At 43.9% G+C, this 18475-nt stretch overlaps 2 protein-coding genes across 2 annotated transcripts; one reads left to right on the top strand and one right to left on the bottom strand.

Annotated features, from left to right (window-relative positions):
• Window positions 1-549: 549 nt before the first annotated feature.
• Window positions 550-14806, top strand: LOC144704536 (putative sucrose-phosphate synthase 2). Its single transcript, XM_078576985.1, has 12 exons — window positions 550-1033; window positions 1976-2205; window positions 3273-3336; window positions 3400-4098; window positions 4535-4642; window positions 4727-4858; window positions 4938-5114; window positions 5180-5233; window positions 5310-5372; window positions 5946-6827; window positions 13561-13692; window positions 14378-14806. Exons 1-12 carry the CDS (start codon window positions 677-679, stop codon window positions 14660-14662), a joined length of 3183 nt encoding a protein of 1060 aa, XP_078433111.1. The 5' UTR covers window positions 550-676; the 3' UTR covers window positions 14663-14806.
• A 2187-nt stretch (window positions 14807-16993) lies between these two features.
• LOC144704953 (putative transcriptional regulator tpeD) lies at window positions 16994-18212 on the bottom strand. Its single transcript, XM_078577537.1, has 3 exons — window positions 17678-18212; window positions 17181-17566; window positions 16994-17056 (listed from the first exon to the last, which is right to left on the bottom strand). Exons 1-3 carry the CDS (start codon window positions 18210-18212, stop codon window positions 16994-16996), a joined length of 984 nt encoding a protein of 327 aa, XP_078433663.1.
• Between the last annotated feature and the right edge of the window lie 263 nt (window positions 18213-18475).

The following is an 18475-nucleotide window of genomic DNA, read 5'->3' on the forward strand; positions in this document are numbered from 1 at the left end:
GCAGGTCATGGAAGAGACGAGTGGCTGTCGTGGGCCTCGTTGCTGGCCTGGGTGGCGGTGGAGAAGCCGACGAATATGAAGTCGTTAACGAAGTGGGAGAGGTCGATGGGAAACATTAAAAAAAGGCCCCCGTTCCGTCATCTAAACGTCCGTTATCCGTTCCATTTTTTCGAACGGACGAATGACGGAACGGGACTGATGACGAACTTGTGACGATGACGAGACTGTGATGAATGACGAATCGGACGACAAAAATTCCATGACGGATAACGGAACGGAAGCCCGTTCAGTCCCGTTCCGTCTGATCGAAAACCGTAGAGGAGTTAAATTAACAGTGAAGGGGGTCGCGGAGGGGGTTTTTGAGAAATAATAATACGCCGAGGTTTTATTGCAAGTCCGTTGATGCCACGTGGACTGTAACTACCCCAGACTCGTTCTCCTCAACTCCCGCGCGTTTCGCAACTGGCGGTGGACTGAGACGCTGACACGTACCCCACTCGGCCTCCCTCAACTTCTCTCTGCGCCTCTCTCAAGAGCAGGAATTTTGAATTTCGTCGATGTCGATTTCTGTTGATCTTGCGACGAATCCGAGATCAGAGAGGCGCGATTCGCGGTGATGTTTCCTTGAAGTGGAATGTTTGATTTGATCGTGTTCGTCGTCCGATCATAGCGAGAAATGGCAGCAAACGAGTGGATCAATGGATATTTGGAGGCGATTTTGGACGCCGGAGGCCCTCCGGTGAATGCAGGCGACGAGAGTGTTCATCAGAGAGGGGCAGCTTCTCTGGTGTTCCTTGGAGAGAGCCCTCGGAGAGCTGTTCCTTCAGAAGGCGCCGCTGCTGGCCTTGGAACTGGGACGATTCACTTTAATCCGACTAGGTATTTTGTTGATGAAGTCGTGACGGGAGTTGATGAGAGTGACCTTCACCGGGCATGGATCAAGGTGATCGCCACTCGCCACACGCGAGAGCGCAGTTCTCGCCTCGAGAATATGTGCTGGCGTATCTGGAATCTCACGCGGAAGATTAAGCAGGTTATTTATTTATATATATTTTTTTCTTGAGAGATTGTGGATACTTTTAGGTTTCACGCTGGCATTAACTGTATGTATACATCTCGTATTGGAATCTAAGAAGCCATTTTCTTTCCTTTTGGGAGTATAAAAATCAATATCGGGGTCATAGAACTTTATATTATTTGGTTTTCAAGGATGTTTGATCCTTATGGTCTCGAGCACCACCAAAAAGAGTTAGCGCAAAGAGAATAGAAACATTTTATTTATCGATGTGTTTCATGATGATTCCATGTTCTACATTTGATCAATTTCGCGAAAGTGAGGGATTGCGGTTGATTTTAAGTTTCAGGCTCTCATTTGATCATGAAAATTTCCATAAAACTTGATATTTTATGCTTCACGTAGATACCAGATCCTTCCCGATCCCGAGTTCCAGCAGCATGAAATCATGCAAAAGCACTAAAAACCTTTTCTAGTTTTCTTTTTTTCTGATATTCCATGTTTTGCATATGATCAAGCTCGAGATTATGTGATAATTTGTGGCTTTTCCAAGTTTCATGCTCTCATTTCGTCACGAAGATTGTGGGTATCAACTTTGTACATCTCGTATTGGATTTTCATTAGCATTTCTTACAGTTTTAAATTCTTGCAGCAGAACCATCTGATCAGTAAAGTTGATTCCCTTTTTGGATCACGAAGTTTACTGATGGAGGCATCTGATGTCATAAACCTAGAGATTTTCGCGCTTCACAATTAGAGCAAAAGCATTAAAAAGCTTTTATACTCGTTGTTTTTATTATTATTCCATATTCTGCAAATGATAAAGCTCTAGAATAAGGGGAAAATGCGGTTTTTTTAAAGCTTCATGCTCTCATTAGATCCTGAAGATTGTTCAAGTAAATATTTTTTTAAGTAAAGGAAATAATTATGTCATTTCTAAAATCATGCCGAATTTATTAGGCTGGATTGGAAAATTTTCAACGGGAAGCCAGCCGGAGATTGGAATGGGAACAGGGCCGGAAGAATGTCACAGAGGAGTTGTCAGAGGACTTGGAAGGGGAGAAGGATGACGTTGTTCCTGAGATTCTTCCATCGCAGACCCCAATCCCTAAATTTCACAGAAACTTCTCCGGTCTCCAACTCTGGTCCGATGATAACAAAGAGAAGAAGCTCTACATTGTTCTCATCAGGTACTCTTTTCGTTTACCCTCTCAAAAAATAAAAATAAACCCCACAATAATTCTTCCAAATTTCCGACTTTTTGATTTCCAAACACGTAAACCCAGGTATAATCATTCCAAAGTTTCAAAATACCTTTTTTGATTTTTGATAGGATAGTTGATAGGATCCTAAACTTATCTAGGGGTAGTTTTGTCATGTTAGCCCACAGGGGCATTTCAGTCATTTAGCTATCATTGTATTTCCCTTAGGAGGGCAACCAAGAAGAAGTAGATTGAAGTAAGTATAGTTCCGGATCGTCCCGGACGTGAACGAAGGACGGGATGGGACGAATTTCGTCCCATCCTACGTCCGATGTTAGCTCACGGATAAAGGACGGGATGGTTTTTCGTCTACCGACAAAAAAACTGTCCCGCCCAATAATCTCGGGACGGTTTTTCGTCCCGTCCAGTCCTCCCGGGATGCATTTTCGTCCCGAAATTCGTCCCGGACGAAAAAATTCATTTTATATTTTTAATATATTAATATAGATTTTTCTAAGTATTTTAAGGGAAATATGGAGGAAAGAGAATGCAAATGTACATATGTACAATTAATTCTGAGCGGCGTCAATTTGCACGCGCAAAAAAACACAAGGACCTTGATGCAAATTGTCATAGCGAGGCCACGTGACGAAATCTCAACCGTCGGATGTGAATCCGGTGGTTTTTTGTCCTCATCCATCCGTACATCGTCCGAGACCTCCAGACGGGCGGTTTTTTCGTCCCACGGGACGAAAACCATCCCGTCCGGTAGTCCTCGGGACGAATTTTTGTCCCAAAATTCGTCTGTATCCTCGGACGGGCCTATAGAAGTAAGGTCTTCTTGTCTCCCTTCTCCTCGTCTAGGTCTAGTCTCCCTCTCTCCCTCTACGATCCCCTGCCCTCCTGATCGTCTCTACCTCTACCGTCCTTCCGATACGAGCCTAGATCCAACTTATTATCAGTTTTCTATTTGTTGGTAAAAGGATAACAAGATTATAGGGACATCAAAATTAGACAAAACTGAAAAGTAAAATCCAAGAAACTGTGCCAAACAGCTTGCACGGCCTCGTCCGGGGGGAGAACATGGAGCTAGGCCGAGATTCGGACACCGGAGGCCAGGTATTTTTTTTGAATTTAGATGCCCATTCTGAAGAAACAAAAACAAAAAAATGAAAAACCCAGGTGAAATACGTGGTGGAGCTGGCCAGAGCTCTAGCGAGAATGCCAGGAGTCTACAGGGTTGACCTCTTCACACGGCAGATCGCCGCCCCGGACGTTGACTGGAGCTACGGCGAGCCGACCGAGATGTTGACTACCGCCGACGAAGACATATCCGAAAACTCAACCGGAGACAGCGCCGGAGCCTACATAATTCGGATCCCGTTCGGGCCCCGGACCCGATATCTCCGCAAAGAGCTTCTCTGGCCCTACGTCCAAGAGTTCGTCGACGGCGCATTAGCCCACGTGATAAACATGTCAAAAGTCCTCGGCGACCAGATCGGCGACGGTCAACCCATTTGGCCTTACGTCATCCACGGTCACTACGCTGACGCAGGCGACAGCGCGGCGCTCCTCTCCGGCGCTCTGAACGTGCCCATGGTGGTGACTGGGCACTCTCTTGGGAGGAACAAGATGGAGCAATTGCTCAAGCAGGGCCGCCAATCAATGGACGAGATCAACGCGAGTTACAAGATCCTACGGCGGATAGAGGCCGAGGAGCTCTCTCTTGATGCCGCCGAGCTCGTCATTACCAGCACTAATCAGGAGATTGAGGAGCAGTGGGGGCTTTATGATGGGTTTGATGTTAAGCTTGAGAAGATCTTGAGAGCTCGCGCTAGGCGAGGCGTCTGCTGCCATGGCCGCTACATGCCCCGGATGGTGGTAAGTGCGTATATTGCTTTAATTCAAGTTATCAGATTATGTTTTCTCTATCTCTATCTCTATCTCTATCTCTATCTCTATCTCTATCTCTGTCTCTGTCTCTGTCTCTGTCTCTGTCTCTGTCTCTGTCTCTGTCTCTGTCTCTGTCTCTGTCTCTGTCTCTGTCTCTATCTCTATCTCTGTCTCTGTCTCTGTCTCTGTGTCTGTCTTTATCTCTATCTATATCTCTGTCTCTGTCTCTCTCTGTATCTCTGTCTCTGTCTCTCTCTGTATCTCTGTCTCTGTCTCTCTCTGTATCTCTATCCCTATCTCTCTCTTTATCTCCATATCTATCTCTCTCTTTATCTCCATCTCTATCTGTATCTCATCTCTTATCTATCAATATCTCCGTCTCTATCTCTAATAATAAAGATGGGTTTTTTTTTATTTGGTTAAGGTTATTTGGCCTGGCATGGATTTCGGCAGTGTCACGAATTTGGAGGAGATAACTTACACTGTTGGAGAAGCCGCTGAAGCTCCTGCTAACCCCCCCATCTGGTCTGAGGCAAGTGAATCCAAACCCCTGAAAAAAAAAACCGGAAAATAATTAGTTATCAGTGTTTTTTAATGAAAAATTTGATTTTTTAAGGTGACTCGCTTCCTCACCAACCCTCACAAACCGATGATTCTGGCTTTATCGAGGCCTGACCCGAAGAAGAACATCACTACCCTGTTGAAGGCCTATGGAGAATGCCGGGCTCTGAGAGACCTGGCGAACCTGGTGAGAAAGCAAAAATTAGACCCTTTGAAGTTGAATTTTTTTTTTTTGAAAATTTTGAATTTTATTTTATTGTTTATAGACGCTGATAATGGGGACAAGAGAAGATATCGATGATATGTCCGCCGGCAACGCGGGCGTCCTCACCACCGTTTTAAAGTTGGTCGACAAGTATGATCTCTACGGTCAAGTGTCTTACCCCAAGCACCATAAGCAGTCTGACGTTCCAGAAATTTATCGCCTCGCAGCGAGTACAAAGGTCTAACAAAGTCCGAGTTTATAAAATTCTTGGTTTTAATATTGAAATTAAAAATGCTTGGACAGGGCGTCTTCATCAACCCAGCTCTGGTTGAGCCGTTTGGTCTAACGCTGATTGAGGTGAGCGAATGATTTAATGTTGCATTTGTTTTAGAAAATGAATTAATTGTGGAAAAAAATGGTCTAAAATGCGCAGGCTGCGGCACACGGGCTCCCGGTGGTCGCCACCCAGAACGGCGGCCCCGTCGACATTCACGGGGTAAATCTATCGAATATTCTGTTTTTATATATTTAAATCCATTTCCTAATTAATAAATCGCACCCATGAATCCCATGATTAAGAAATTTTCGTAGTCACTGAGTTCTCTTTTGCAGATATTTTCTTCCATTTTCCAAATTCGCCAATCAGATTGATTTCCCGTGTTCCTATACTTATTCCTTAATTCCTTTAATATCCCATTTACAAGTTTCCAAATCAGACCCATGTTTTTAAACCTTGCTCGTAGAAGATCACAAAAATGCTATCGTCGAACAAATTTTTCGTTTCACAAATTCGCAAATCAGATTAATTTTCCGTGTCCGTTAATTCCTTCAATATTCCATTTACAAATTTCCAACATCACACCCATGATTTAAATCCTCTGTCGCCGAAGACGATGAAAATGGTACCGTCGTACAAATCTTTCGTTCCCCCAAAATACCATATCTTCCATTCACAAACCTCCCAATCGACCCATGATTGATGATCAAGAACAAAGATACAAAACAGGGACACCAAAAAAATTTCCAAAAAAAAAGAAAAAAACTCTAACTTGATCGTCTTCCAAACCAGGCCCTGAACAACGGCCTGCTGGTCGACCCGCACAACCAATGGAGCATAGCCGAGGCGCTACTCAAGCTCCTAACGGACAAGCCTTTGTGGCACGAGTGCCGGCGGAACGGCTGGGATAACGTGCACCTCTTCTCCTGGCCGGAGCACTGCCGCACGTACCTCACACGTGCGGCGGCCTGCCGCATGCGCCACCCGCAGTGGCAGCCCGACACGCCCTCGGCGGACCTCGCCGGCGACGACTCCTTAAACGATTCCCTCGGCGATGACTCCTTCACCGATTCCCTCGGCGACCCCGTCCTCGAAGAAGACGAGCTGCAGGACCAGGTTAACAAGATACTCTGCCGGATCAGGAGATCGCAGCCCCCGCCTCAACCACAGCCTTCGCTCCGCAGGCCGGACGCGGCGGCGCTCCGCCGGCGCCGCCGCCTCGTCGTGGCGGCGCTGGACTGCTACGACGGCGCCGGCGCGCCCGCCCGGGCCGCCGCGCTCGCCCTTGAACAAGTCTTCCGGGCCGTCAAGATGGATCCGAATTGGGGGCGCTTATCGGGCCTGGCGCTATCCACTGCCATGCCCATTTCGGAGACTCTGGGCCTGCTCCGGTCTGCCCGGATTCTTCCCTCTGATTTTGATGTTATTGTTTGCAGCAGCGGGGGCGAGCTTTACTACCCTGGCAACTTCCGCTGGGCTGAGGAGGAAGGTAATCTCTGCCCGGATCCGGATTACGCTGCCCATATCGAGTACAGGTGGGATTTTGATGGCGTCAGAGGTACTCTGGGGGATATGATCAATCAAGGGGGGGATTTGCCTGAGACTGTTGCGCTTGTCGACGCCAAGTCTTGCCGGCCTCACTGCGTTTCCTTCCTCGTCCCAGACCCTTCAAAGGTCAGCGAGTTTCTTCTCTTGTTGTTTCTTTCGATTTTGTTTGTGCCCACATGAACCAAATTAAGAGTACGACTTAACAGAAGCCTACCGCAAACCCTCTCAGACCAACAGACACGGATTGAAATGTTAAAGATTAATTCGCGCATTGAAATGTTCCTTCTTTTTATTGAGTGCCTTCGTGCTGTTTTTTTTTAAAAACTTTGAGCGCGTGTATGTTGGTCTGAGAGGGTCTGTGGTAGGCTTTAATTAAATGGTAATTTGTTTCGTGTTCCCAGTCTTAATTTGAAGTTAAATGGCAATATTGGCTTGGTGTATTTCAAAGATTAGTTGGTTTATTCCCATGCCTTGGTTATGATCGCTGATGTGATTTCTTAATTCTCGGATCGAAATGTTCCTTCTTTTTCTTCACCATCGTCCTGTTGGTTTTTTTCTTTTTCTAAAAAAAACTTTGTAACCGTGCCTGTTGGTCTGAGAGGGTTTGTGGTAGGCATTGATTAAATGGCAATTTGGTTAGTGTTCCCAGTCTTAATTTGAAGTTAAATGGCAATATTGGCGTTGTGTATTTTAAAGATTAATTGATTTATTTCCATGCCATGGTAAGGATCGATGATTTGATTTCTTGATTCTAGGGCTAAAAGTTTTCTTTCCTTTTGTTGAGCATAGTGAGAAATCAGTGGGGAGGAGATAAAGAGAGGAAGAAGAGAGAGAAAGTAGAGAGGGAGTGAGAGAGTGGAGAGAGGGAGGAAAAACTACACACAAATTAGGGGCCAAAAAAGATCTTATTTAGATCAAAAAAAGACCCCTTATTTATAGCTTTACAATGAAGAATCAAAGGGAGGGAGGTGACCATACTAGGGAGGTGACCAGACCCCTTCTAACGGCCATATTTTTAAAAATATGGCTGTTAGAAGAACCTGTCCAACGGCTATAAATTTATAGCCGTTGGACAGGATAATTTATTGGGTCATTTAATGACCCAATATCCACCTTTAGTGGGTTTAATATTGGGCCCATAAGGACCCAATATTAAACCCTAATCGGGCCCACTATTGGGCCCTTAGTGGGCCTTACGTGGACCCTTAATGGGATTTGGGCCTGCCCTTTTCCTGCATTTATCTTGGTCTTTTTTATATGATTACAATGGCCTTAGGCCCACTTAGTTAGTTGTTTCATCTTGCTTCTTGGGCTCATGATCTAACACCCCCCCTCAAGTTGGGTATAGATGTTAATCATGCCCAACTTGGACACTAAAGCTTGAAATTGGGGCCCCGCAATGCCCTTGGTCAGCAAGTCGGCCGTCTGCTCCAGAGTAGAGATGTACTGGGAATGATGAAGCCTTTCGATGCTTTGTTTGATGTAGTGCCTGGCCACCCGTGCATGCTTAGTGCGCTCGTGCTGGACTGGGTTCTTGGCCAGTGCAATGGCTGACTTGCTATCTGAAAACAGAACCATACCCTTGTCTTGGTATAGTCGTAGGTCTTGTAGAATGCCTTTTAGCCACATTCCCTCGCAAACTCCCTTCTTCAGTGCTCGAAGCTCAGCTTCGGCACTGGACAGGGAGACCTCCTTCTGCTTCTTACTGCGCCATGTCACCAAGTTCCCCCCAATGAAACTGTAGTAACCTGAGGGTGACCGGCTGTCCTCGAAAGAACCTGCATAGTCCGAGTCAGTAAACAAAGCGACAGTAGGCTCACCTCAGATCTGAACAATAGGCCTTGTCCAATGGTCCCCTTTAGGTAGGCCAGAATGCGGTTTCGGCCCCTTGGTGTGACTCCCACGGATCATTCATAAATTGGCTCAGGGAGTTCACTGCAAATGCTATATCTGGCCTGGTGTGGTTCAGATATAACAGCTTACCAATGAGCCTTTGGAAGGATGTCTTGTCGATAGGTGCATCCTTGTCATGTTGTTCCACCTTTAGCTTCACGCTTACATCGACCGGAGTGGCTGCTGGGCGGCAGTCCAAGTTCCTGTCTCCTTTAGTAAATCAAAGGTATACTTATGTTGGGTTAGTACAATTCCTAATTTGAATATACCACTTCAATTCCTAGGAAGTATGTCATCAATCCCAATGATTTAATATCAAAAGAGGACGACAAGTGTTTTTCAAGATTCTGAATTTCTGCACTGTCATTTCCCGTGATGATAATATCATCTACATAGACTATCAGAATAGCTATCTTACCATTATCACAGTGCTTAATAAAAAGTATGATCACCCTCACTTTGCAAGTATCCTGCTGCTATCATTACCTTTGAGAATTTTCCAAACCAAGCCCTGGGGACTGTTTCAGTCCATAGAGTGACTTCTTAAGGTGACATACATCTCCTAAATTTTTACTTAGACAATAACCTGGTGGGGTGCCATATATACCTCTTCCTCTAAATCTCCATGCAAAAGGCATTTTTACATCATATTGATAAAGTTTCCATCCATAAATAGCAGCAAGTGCGATTAAGATTCTTACCGTGTTCAACTTAGCAACTGGGGCAAATGTCTCATTATAATCTATGCCATATGACTGTGTATACCCTTGGGCCACCAGCCTGGCCTTGTATCTGGCAATGGATCCATCTGAGTGGTGTTTGACGGTGAAGACCCATCTACTACCCACTACCTTCTTTCCCTGTGGAAGTGGACCCATCTCCCAAGTCTTGTTCCTTACTAGTGCCTCCATTTCTTCATTCATGGCTTGCTGCCATTCCGGTAAGGACATAGCTTCTCGGAAATTCTTAGGGACTGATACCGTCATTAGTGCATGAACTATATCTTTATATTCAGGTGAAAAACGGGTATACGACAAATAGTTGCTTACCGGATACCGCTTGGTCTTGGTGCATTGCCGTGTCCCTTTCGGACGGCCATGGACCACCCACTGCCGCTCGGATGAGTCTCAAGAGCCTGGACTTCGTCCTCACATGGGCTGTCCTCTGGTGCTTGAGATCCTTCCCCTGCTGAAGTTGGAATATCAATCTCAGCAGAGGTAAACTCACCTTGGTTTGATGATGGGATCATTCTGAACTCGTCATCTTCAGTCCTTTCCTCAGATTTGTCCATGTAGGCCTCAGCACGCTCCCTTTCGTCATGGTACATGTGCAATTCATCAAACTGTGCGTCTGCCGAGACGAAAAATCTTCTCGTTGGTGGATGATAACACTTGTAGCCTTTCTGGGTGTTAGAGTATCCCAGGAAGATGCATTTCAGGGCTCGATGATCCAATTTTCCTGCATAGTGATCGTGGATATATACTGTACAGCCAAATATCCTGGCTGGTAAGTTAGTCTTCAAGCTTACTTTTGAAAAAACAGAAGATAAAAGGTCAATTGGGGCACTAAAATTCAAAGTTTTAGATGCTGTTCTGTTTATTAAATGTGTAGCCGTTGCTACTGCTTCTGTCCAATACCTTTTTGGACAATTTCCTTGGAACAATAGGGCTCTTGCAGTGGACATAATATGTCCAATTTTCCTCTCAGCAAGCCCATTTTGCTGAGGGGTGTTTACACATGAAGACTGATGAACTATCCCATTTCTTCCGAAGTATTGATTGACTTCCTGGCAAAAGAATTCTCTAGCGTTATCCGATCTAAATCGCTGGATTTTTTTACCAAACTGATTGTGAATCATTTCACAAAATAGTTGGATGACTGCTGGGACTTCATCTTTGGATTTCAATAGATATACCCATGTATATCTAGAGAAATCATCCACAAAAAGGATGAACCATCTGTGTTGCGTCAATCCGGGCATGGAGCATGGTCCCCATACATCACTGTGAACGCATTCGAAGGCTGATAACGCCATATGATTTGTATTAGGGTACGATGACTTTTTGTGTTTAGCATATTGACAACTTTCACACATAAGTTGATCAAAAATAACCCCTTTAAATAAATCCGGATACGAATGTTTTAAAATATGAAATGAGGGATGTCCTAGACGCCTATGGAGAAGGGTGATGCGTTCTGCACTCTGGGCAGCATAGGTCACCCTCTGCTCCCCACCTTCCCTTAGTCCATCCAGCATGAGAAGTCCCCCTCTCCTGCTAACTGAGGAAATCTTCTGCCCGGTGCCCTTTAGACAGAGGAAACACTCATCAGAGTCTAGACTAAATTGCCACCCAGTATCATCTACCAACTGAGTTAAAGACAATAAGTTTGCCTTTAAATCGGGTACATGTAACACCCCCTTCAAGATTTTCCCCTTAACCTTAATAGATCCTTTTCCATCTACCCTTAATATCCCACCATTAGCAGTAAATACCTTTAAATTACTAGTTTCGGTTTCATAAGAGAAAAATAAGTTTTTGTGGGGTGACATATGATCTGTCGCCCCTGAATCCAAAATCCAATTTTCAGAAATAGCTGCATTATTATTAAAGGTAGTTAGTGCGAAGATTTTACCTGTCTGTGCCAGTGAGGTGGAGCTGAATTTCTGCAGCAGTTTGTTTACCTCAGACTGCATTTGCAGAATTTTCTGAAGGTCGGCATCTTCTTCCTTCTTCCCGGAGGGTTGCGTTTCCTCCCCTTCACTAGTCAGGTAGGCTTTCTTGTGCTGTCCAGGGTTCCATGTGCCTTTCCGGACCTGCTCCTCTTTCCATGCCAGTTTGCGGCACTCCTTTTTGATGTGCCCTGGCTTCCTGCAATATCCACAGATGAGATCCGAGGTGTTACCTTCTTTTGGTGACGCCTTGGGCTGCTGTGGAGCAGTGGTCTGTGCTGCTGTGGAGCAGTGGTCTGTGCTGCTGAAGAATTCGAATTGCTTTGTCCCTCCTTCTTTGCCAAGTGGACTACCGTGGTTGATGTGGTGGTTCCACTTCCCTTGGTGCTGATTGTCTTGCGACTTTCAGCACCTTGCAACTCCGAAATTGCTTCCTCCAAAGTGGGAAATCGTTCCCTATGGAGAAGCTGACTCCTGAGCACTTCATACTCCGGGTTGAGACCCATCAGGAACTGAATTGTTCTGTAGGTCACCTCCCGGATGTAGGAAGGGTGATCCCTATCCCGGCAGGAATAGAAGGTCAATTCCCTCCAAATTGCTTTGAGCTTTGCTAAGTAGGAGGAGATACTCATGCTGCCTTGCTTCGATTTCCGCTCTTGTTCTCGGAGATCATAGACTCGGAAGTACTTGTGCACTTCTGCACACGACTTGTTGATTTCCTTCCACAAATCTCGAACAATGTTGACCAGGAGGTAATCATCCTTCTGCTCTTCCTCCATATTCTTTATCATCCAATTCATGATGAGGGCCTCTTCGGAGTCCCAAATATCCATTGCGTATGCGTCTTCCATTGGTGGTGCTTCAGTCAGATGTTTCCCAAGGTAAGCTGCCTTGAGAGTTCTTTGGGCCAGCGTGACCCACTTCTGGCCGTTGCGGCCATTATACTTCATGTCGAGGTCCGGTAGAGTGATTCTGACCGGGGCAGGTGCAGGGGCAGAGGCGATGGCTGCTGCACTTGCTGGAGCCACTGGGGCAGCAGCCATGGCAGACAATTCTTCAGACTCCCTTTCAGCTCTGGCACTCATCCTGGTTCTGGTCTTCCCCATCAACTTCAAGCTTTGATCCCTCTGAAGTGGAGCTTCAAAAAGAACTGCAACTGGAGCCTTCAAGTCCCTCAAACAGGGCTTCAATCTTGCTGCAAAAAGGGCTGCTTTTAGGGCTGAAGAAGGACTTCAGAAAGGAGCTGCAACTAGGGCCTCCAAATCCTTCAATAGCACTTCAATCTCCTGCAATCAGGGCTGCATTCAGGGCTGCAAACAGGCTCAGATCGAGCTCTGCTCTGATACCATGAGAAATCAGTGGGGAGGAGATAAAGAGAGAAAGAAGAGAGAGAAAGTAGAGAGGGAGTGAGAGAGTGGAGAGAGGGAGGAAAAACTACACACAAATTAGGGGCCAAAAAAGATCTTATTTAGATCAAAAAAAGACCCCTTATTTATAGCTTTACAATGAAGAATCAAAGGGAGGGAGGTGACCATACTAGGGAGGTGACCAGACCCCTTCTAACGGCCATATTTTTTTAAAAATATGGCTGTTAGAAGGGCCTGTCCAACGGCTATTTTTTATAGCCGTTGGACAGGATGGATTTATTGGGCCATTTAATGACCCAATATCCACCTTTAGTGGGTTTAATATTGGGCCCATAAGGACCCAATATTAAACCCTAATCGGGCCCACTATTGGGCCCTTAGTGGGCCTTACGTGGACCCTTAATGGGATTTGGGCCTGCCCTTTTCCTGCATTTATCTTGGTCTTTTTTATATGATTACAATGGCCTTAGGCCCACTTAGTTAGTTGTTTCATCTTGCTTCTTGGGCTCATGATCTAACACATAGTAGTGTTGGGTTTTTTCTTTTTTAACTTTGGTCTGAGAGAGATTGTGTTAGGCTTTTATTAAATGACAATTTGGTACGTGTTCTCAGTTGTAATTTGACGTTAAATGGCAGTATTGACGTGGTGTCTCTGAGAGATAATTGGTGTTATTTTCCAAATGTCGTGTATGGTAGAAAATTTTTATTCGATTAATGGAAATATATCAATGGTTGACTGTTATGTTTCAAACATCGGATGTAAACCCAGTCCGTTTAAGTTAAATCGAAATCATAACATGATCACGTTTTTAATTAACCAGAGTTAATTCTCGAGTGTCTTGTTTATCTATAATCCTCTCGATTATTTCACGGAATCGTGGTCGGTTTTCAGAAAGAAAACGTAGTTAATTTTTGGGTGACGTGACAGGCAAGAAGGGTTGATTTCTTGAGACGGAAGCTTAGGATGCGTGGGATACGCTGCCATTTGATGTACTGCAGGAACTCCACTCGCCTCCAGGCCATCCCTCTTCTTGCATCCCGGTCTCAGGCGCTCAGGCAACTCACCTTATCTTTGTTCAGTTGCTAAATTTTAAGCAATTATCGTGCTGATTTTTAGGAATTTGCTTCAGAAGTTTGACATAGTTGCTATAGCAGTTCCCATGATAAATGAATGCCTAACGAATTGATTTATGTACCTCATTGAATCAAAACTTCCAGGATTCTCTCTTCGGTTATTTTAACCTTAGATGGATTCGATCTGTGATGTAGTTCCATTCTCCTTTTCATATAGAATAAACATATTAAGAAAATTACCTTGATGAACTGTAGATGGGATGGAAGGATAATCAGATAAATTTATCTTCCACCTGTCAGATGGTAATCTTTCCGTTCTGATGATTTTTCTTCGACTGGAAGAAAAATCAAATTCATTTAATCTCCGGGTTTCGTTTATATCAAATTCATTTAATCCATACTTTGCTCTGTTTGGAAGGGAGGTCAAAATGAAAAGAAAAATAAATAAATTCATGTAAGGTAATTAAAATGATAAACCATGGATCATCATAGAGATAAGCCTTATACATCTCAGGTAGCCGTTTTAGAATTTACGATGAAGAAATGTTTACTTGCTCAGACTCATACCTGATCTGATTCAAATTTGTAGGATTAAAGAGCTTAGACCTTATTTGTTTTTAATCAATTCAACCGGTGAAACTCAGTGATTCATTTCTTTATTGGGCAGGTACTTGTTTGTGAGATGGGGGCTGAATGTGTCCAACATGTTTGTCATCTTGGGGGAACGAGGCGACACGGATCACGAGGAGATGATCGCAGGATCTCACAAGACAATCATCCTTGGCGACGTTGTCACCCGGGGCTCGGAGGAGCTGCTCAGATCGCCCGGTAGCTACCAGAAAGAGGACATCTTCCCCGCTGAGAGCCCCCTCGTCATCTCTGGCACCGGCGGCATCACCGCAGATCAGATCCTCAAAGCTCTCAAGGACTCATCCCAGGCACCCTCAAATCGGTAGCTCTTCTCGTTTCATTTTATTCGTGTTCTTCGATTTGGGTTCATTTTTTTATTTTTCTTTAGAGCAGGGATGGTCCTCAAGTAGATATATTCTTTGATTTCAAAATCGTTTAGAAGCAACTCAATAAAACCAGTTTTCCCTGAACTCTGACCATAAAAAAATCTCAATTTTTTTGATATAATTTATCTACTATGATCTTCTTTTTTCCAGATGAAACATCACTTGATTATTCAGTTATTTATTTCTCCATAAAATTATTAAAGTGTTTGGTCTGGATTGAGTTAGACCATCACAAATTGCGGTAGAGATGGCTCCAAGTTCGCACCACCGAGTAGGGTTCGCCCGTCCCGATATCCGTCCGATATCCGATATCGGACAACCGATATCCGATATCCGGACTAAAGAGGGACGGTATAGGATCTCGGATATCGGATATCGGCCGATATCCGTCCCTCAGGTGGTGGACGGATATCGATATCAGATATCGGAGGGGTAGGGACGTGGCGGATCTCGGATGCCGGATATCGGTTTTCGATATCTGGATATCGGTTTTTGATATCCGGATATCGAAAATCGACATCCGGCGAATTCTTTGTACAGTTTTTGCTATCCCATACCGGAAACTTTTAAATTCCGGGAGAGTATAAGTACGGGCGGCCCATTTTTTAATTGAAACACATTTGAGCCGCCCCGTGGCCCATTAATAACGATGTTAACATTTCAAAACGACCTTAAGGAGTGTGGTTGTAATTAATAGAAATAATAATAAAATTGTATTAATTGAATCAAAAAGTAAATACAATTTTCATTTACGTGAACAAACTCACGTGTTGTAGTTAGTGTATTTGGCAGTGTAGATGTAGATAACAAAAATATTTATTAACGTGTTGTACTGAACAGAAACAGTAAAAAATGTTAATAATTTTTTTAATTGAATTAAGAAGTAAGAACAATTTTTATTTTAAGTGAACAGAATTACGTGATGTAGTTAATAAAAATATTAATAAATATTTGTTAATTGAATTAAGAAGTAAAAACAATTTTTATTTTAAGCTAACAGAATTACGGGTTGTAGTTAATAAAAATACTAAAAATTTTAATGTTATCTTGGGAAAATTCATGGCATTTGATATTTAGTTAGTGGAATTAATAAATTAATGGAGTTTTCACTTTAAGAGAAGTAAGTCACGTGTTGTAGTTAGTGTATTAAGGAGTGTGGATGTAGTTAACAGAAATATTTATTAACGTGTTGTAGTTAACAGAAACAGTAAAAAATATTAATAAAATTTTTTAATTGAATTAAGAAGTAAGAACAATCTTTATTTTAAGTGAACAGAATTACGTGATGTAGTTAATAAAAATATTAATAAATATTTGTTAATTGAATTAAGAAGTAAAAACAATTTTTATTTTAAGCTAACAGAATTACGGGTTGTAGTTAATAAAAATAATAATAAATTTGTATAAACTGAATTAAAGAGTAAATACAAATTTCATTTACGTGAACAAAGTCCCGTGTTGTAGTTAGTGTATTTGGGAGCATAGATGTAGGTAACAAAAATATTAACTAACGTGTTGTAGTTATCAAAAACAGTAAAAAATAGTAATAAATAATTTTTAATTGAATTAAGAAGTGAAAACAATTTTTATTTTAAGTGAACAGAATTACGTGATGTATTTCATAAAAATAATAATAAATTTGCGTTAACTGAATTAAAGAGTAAATACAAATTTCATTTACGCGAACAAAGTCCCATGTTGTAGTCAGTGTATTTGGGAGCGTAGTCAGTGTATTTGGGAGCGTAGTTAGTGTATTTGGGAGCGTAGAAGTCACGTGTTGTAGTTAGTGTATTGAGGAGTGCAGATTTAGTTATTAAGAGTAATGAACATATTAAGTTAATTGAGTTTATGGTGTTTCATACATAGTTAATTGAATTAAGAACTGGAAACGATTTTCATTTCAAGCGAACATACTCACGGGTTGTAGTTAATTTTCATTTATGGCGTTTGATAGTTAGTGAATGGAATGAAGAAATTAATGGCAAGTGCATTCAACTGTATTGTCGTAGTAAATTCGGGATATTTAATTACATGACTGGCCAGTGCATTAAAACTCTACTAATACAAAAGACACCATACAGTAGTGTTCGCCGGTATCCGGTTTTTCGATATTCGGCCAAAAAATTTACGGGTATGCTATGAATGCAGCCATGTCAAAAAAATATAAGCCCAACGTCTCTGTCAAAGATTTCTGCTCACCTGATCGTCACCTGCGTTGCATAAGAGAAGTGATAAGTAGTGATAAATATGTATAAATAACATTTGGTTGAGTTATGTGACGTATACCTCGAGAACAGCTAACCCCACCATCTTCGTCGTCCTCAATATCCTCGTCTAGCTCGACGTCATTGTACCAACGTTTGTTGTCCGCACGGAGCCAACACTTCACGGTGATGAGTGTTTCAATGCTTATCGGCGAGAGACAGGAACGCTTGTACGTGACAATACCGTTGCCAACCGAGAACATGCGCTCGGCGGGGGCGCTCGTCACACATACGGATAACAAGTCCCTCGCGACGGCTGCAAGCAAGGGGAAATGCTTCGCCCCCGTCGTTGCCCACCAAGACAGTGGAGTGTAGACACCCTCGTTCGGCACAGTCTTCGCAAGGAACTGGTCGAACTCATCCCAGGCCGACCGCGTTGTCAACGGTGCCGGTTCCACGTGTCGCATAGTGGTGCTAAGCCACCCAACCAACTCTGCACCTCCTCGCCGCCCCCTCTGAGCGGCCATTCTCGGAACACGGCTCGACCTGTCACCGGGCAACAACGACTGTACGTACGCGATAGTCGCCTCTCGAACACCCAGGCGGAGCATTGACCCTTTGTGGATTGGGTCCATCAACGCTGCGACAGTGATCGCCTCATTCGCCCACAATATCTCCGCGTACTGTTTAAGTTTGGAAAGCATCGCTCTACACGCCTGTGCCATATTCGACCGATCTCCTTTGTGCAAACGTCGAACAGATGTGAAGAATGTGCCGTCTTCAATTTGCTCAACCACTTCCTCCATGTGAACCCTCAGGCCTTCTATGAGATGTAGGACATCGCAGATCGCTAGCGTCACGGACTTGCAAACATGGTCTGTGGATACGGCAAAACGGCCAAGGATGCGACAGAACTGTCTGACCAATTCCCACTCGTCCTTCGACAGCTTCGAGGACGTCGCCTTCCGGCTGAAAGCCATCGAGACTTCGTCCAGCACATCACGCTTCTCTACGGCGGCCGCCAGCATATCGTACGTGCTATTCCATCGGGTGGGGCAGTCTAGGACAACCATGTTGGTGTCCTCAACTTCGGGGTCGTCTTCACATGCTTGGGTGTACAGTTCTCCTCGTTGCGTAGAGCTTCGAATACTCCGCACTAAGTTGCGTACCTTCGCAACTGCGTCACCCAGACATAATGGCTTGCGCAGCCCGTCAATCTCATCGGATACTGAGTAGACATCTACGAGTTCATTGTCCTGGTCGCTGTCATATTGATCTGCGGTCATCATCACATCGCCCTCTTCAGGTTCCACACTCTAGGCCGAAGGAATGTTGAAGCTTTTCAACGCCGCTTGCACGACAATGTTCAAAATATGTGCGACACAAGGGACGTGCCTCCTGGCAGTAAACGTCAGGTTCACGCTCCTGACCTTCCTCGCCAACAAAGCCAACATCTTCTTGTTCGCCGTCGCATTGTTCGTAGTAACAACATAGACCTGCAAAATTACGTTAGACAAGAAAACTAGCAAGCTCTACTAATAGAACGATC

The sequence above is a fragment of the Wolffia australiana genome, chromosome 6 (assembly GCF_029677425.1).
Source record: "Wolffia australiana isolate 7733 chromosome 6, ASM2967742v1".
Classification (NCBI taxonomy): Eukaryota; Viridiplantae; Streptophyta; class Magnoliopsida; order Alismatales; family Araceae; genus Wolffia; species Wolffia australiana.

Coding starts and splice junctions, on each gene's coding strand:
- LOC144704536 (XM_078576985.1), top strand. CDS start 677: ATGGCAGCAAACGAGTGGATCAATGGATATTTGGAGGCGATTTTGGAC. Junction 4,859..4,937: donor TGAGAGACCTGGCGAACCTG/GTGAGAAAGCAA, acceptor TATTGTTTATAG/ACGCTGATAATGGGGACAAG. Junction 13,693..14,377: donor GGTCTCAGGCGCTCAGGCAA/CTCACCTTATCT, acceptor TTGGGCAGGTAC/TTGTTTGTGAGATGGGGGCT.
- LOC144704953 (XM_078577537.1), bottom strand. CDS start 18,212: ATGACCGCAGATCAATATGACAGCGACCAGGACAATGAACTCGTAGAT. Junction 17,567..17,677: donor ATTCTTCACATCTGTTCGAC/GTTTGCACAAAG, acceptor TCACTGTCGCAG/CGTTGATGGACCCAATCCAC. Junction 17,057..17,180: donor CCGCCGAGCGCATGTTCTCG/GTTGGCAACGGT, acceptor ACGTCGAGCTAG/ACGAGGATATTGAGGACGAC.